This window comes from Caenorhabditis briggsae, assembly GCF_000004555.2.
Source record: "Caenorhabditis briggsae complete genome, chrIV, whole genome shotgun sequence".
In the NCBI taxonomy this organism is placed as follows: Eukaryota; Metazoa; Nematoda; class Chromadorea; order Rhabditida; family Rhabditidae; genus Caenorhabditis; species Caenorhabditis briggsae.
This window is the reverse complement of record NC_013487.2, coordinates 13,642,042-13,643,763: the sequence shown is the minus strand read 5'-3', so window position 1 is coordinate 13,643,763 and position 1,722 is coordinate 13,642,042. Positions and strand designations below refer to the sequence as shown.

Genomic DNA, 1,722 nt, shown 5'->3' with positions numbered 1-1,722 from the left:
CCATCACGCCTATACCATTGAGGTCTGATTTCATTCCGGTAACATGTCGAGAAATGTGTTCAAATGACAATTTTCGACCAACTTGGCAAAAAGAAGATTTTTTGTCATTTAAACACATTTTTAAACATGTTATTGGACCGGAATCCGGCTCAAGTGATACAAAAGTGATGGGCCTGTCGAGATCTCTCATTTGGTACCAAAACCGTCTGAATATCTCGTTTCAGAGACAAATTATCGCCATCTGTCCCGGCCGTCCCGCTTTCAACTATGATGGAAATTCTATTGATATTATCGGATAATCAACTTTGAGCCAATTTATCTCGGTTCCTGTAAAAGATATCAAAAAGATGTCAACTGAAAAAATATTTTTGATATTATGATAAACATTTTGTCAGTTGATCACTTTTTGATATCAGTGGCCTGGAGCATCTACCCTTCAACCCCTTCTAAAGGTTCCCTCTATCCAAGCAACGACACTCCGCTATCCCGCTCGGCGCGCGCGCACACTTTTAATTAGTTTTGAGTGATTGCGAGCTTGGATTAGACTCGTAGTTTTCTAGAGGCTCATTTTAAGAATTTAAGTTAGTTTGCTTAAATTCTGAGCTTTTATTTGTTGTTTCTTTCTAACTTGTTCATAATAAACCAATTTTGTTACGATTTCTTGTTGCTTTTCTTCTATTTTTATCACAGGAACCTGATACCTCGGACATACCGCGGGCAATTTATCTTTAACAGGGAATGAGATGTATGAGCTCAAAGTTGAAGGTTTGGTAGCATCCTATTAGATTGTTTAAAGCGTGTATTTAATTTGGTCCCACTGTAGTATACAGTACCAGGACCGACAGACGCGTGTAGCGTTTTAAATATAAGGAAGATTCTATAGTAATCCCAATTGTTATAGAATGATTCGCCAACTGGTACTCCATGGTGTTACTACCCAACTGAATCTGGATTCACTGTACAATCCACAGGAACCAATTCGTTTGTTTTGGCAGCCAAAACTCGTGAGTTTATTTTCTTATGGTTTACATGTTAGTTTAGATAGCCGTTGGGTTTAGCGAGAATAAATTGAAGGGTTATTTTATGATCTGCGTTTGAAACAACACTTTTTTTGTTTTCTGAAAACGTCTCAAAACCATATCTTGTGTGAAAGGATTGAGATTGTTTGGATGTTCCGAATTTTCGAAAATCGGAACTCCGAATTCACAAAAAACCAAATTTCAGAATCTTTGGATATTCTGTATTTTCGAAAACCGAAATTTTTGGAGTTGTAAATTCTTTTCTACACAAGCCTTAACCGTTTGAATAATCGAGACGGTAGAAATTTGAAGAATTTTTTCTCATTTCTGAAAACCGGAATTTCTCAAATTTTATGTACAAAAAGAACAGAGTTAACAGAAAGTACAAACGTTTTTCGAAAAGTTTGTCTGTTCCACAGATTTCGTCCAGTTTCGCCTTGCCTTTTTACAATTCAGAAACTTTCTGTATGAATAGTCCAGAAATTATTCAAAGTTATAGAAAATGTTTATTTGATGGATCTGAAAATGATCTTGAACAAAAAAAGGTGGACAAATTAAAATTGGACAGTGTGGACAGTTGGGACAGTGGTAGTAGTTTGCTCAAATCCGGGTAACAACCAATCTTCCTGCACTTTGAACTCCTTGTTGTTCTGTGCCTTCTTTTCTTCTACAGGTACAGAATCGGTTTGTCTCCCGATTTTGT

At 36.6% G+C, this 1,722-nt stretch overlaps 2 protein-coding genes across 2 annotated transcripts in view; one reads left to right on the top strand and one right to left on the bottom strand.

Annotated features, from left to right (window-relative positions):
- Positions 1-738: 738 nt before the first annotated feature.
- Positions 739-1,722, top strand: part of CBG21275 — a gene marked incomplete at both ends in the record, with an annotated part of 23,583 nt that continues 22,599 nt past the window's right edge. Inside the window, 2 exons of the mRNA XM_002648912.2 lie at positions 739-765; positions 902-1,004. Coding sequence (XP_002648958.2) covers positions 739-765; positions 902-1,004 — 130 coding nt within the window. The remainder of the gene's footprint in view (positions 766-901; positions 1,005-1,722) is intronic.
- The window catches only part of CBG21279, a gene marked incomplete at both ends in the record, with an annotated part of 1,116 nt that continues 967 nt past the window's right edge, over positions 1,574-1,722 (bottom strand). Inside the window, one exon of the mRNA XM_045236146.1 lies at positions 1,574-1,722. This exon is cut by the window's right edge and continues 91 nt beyond it. Within this exon, the coding sequence (XP_045097269.1) occupies positions 1,574-1,722 (149 nt within the window).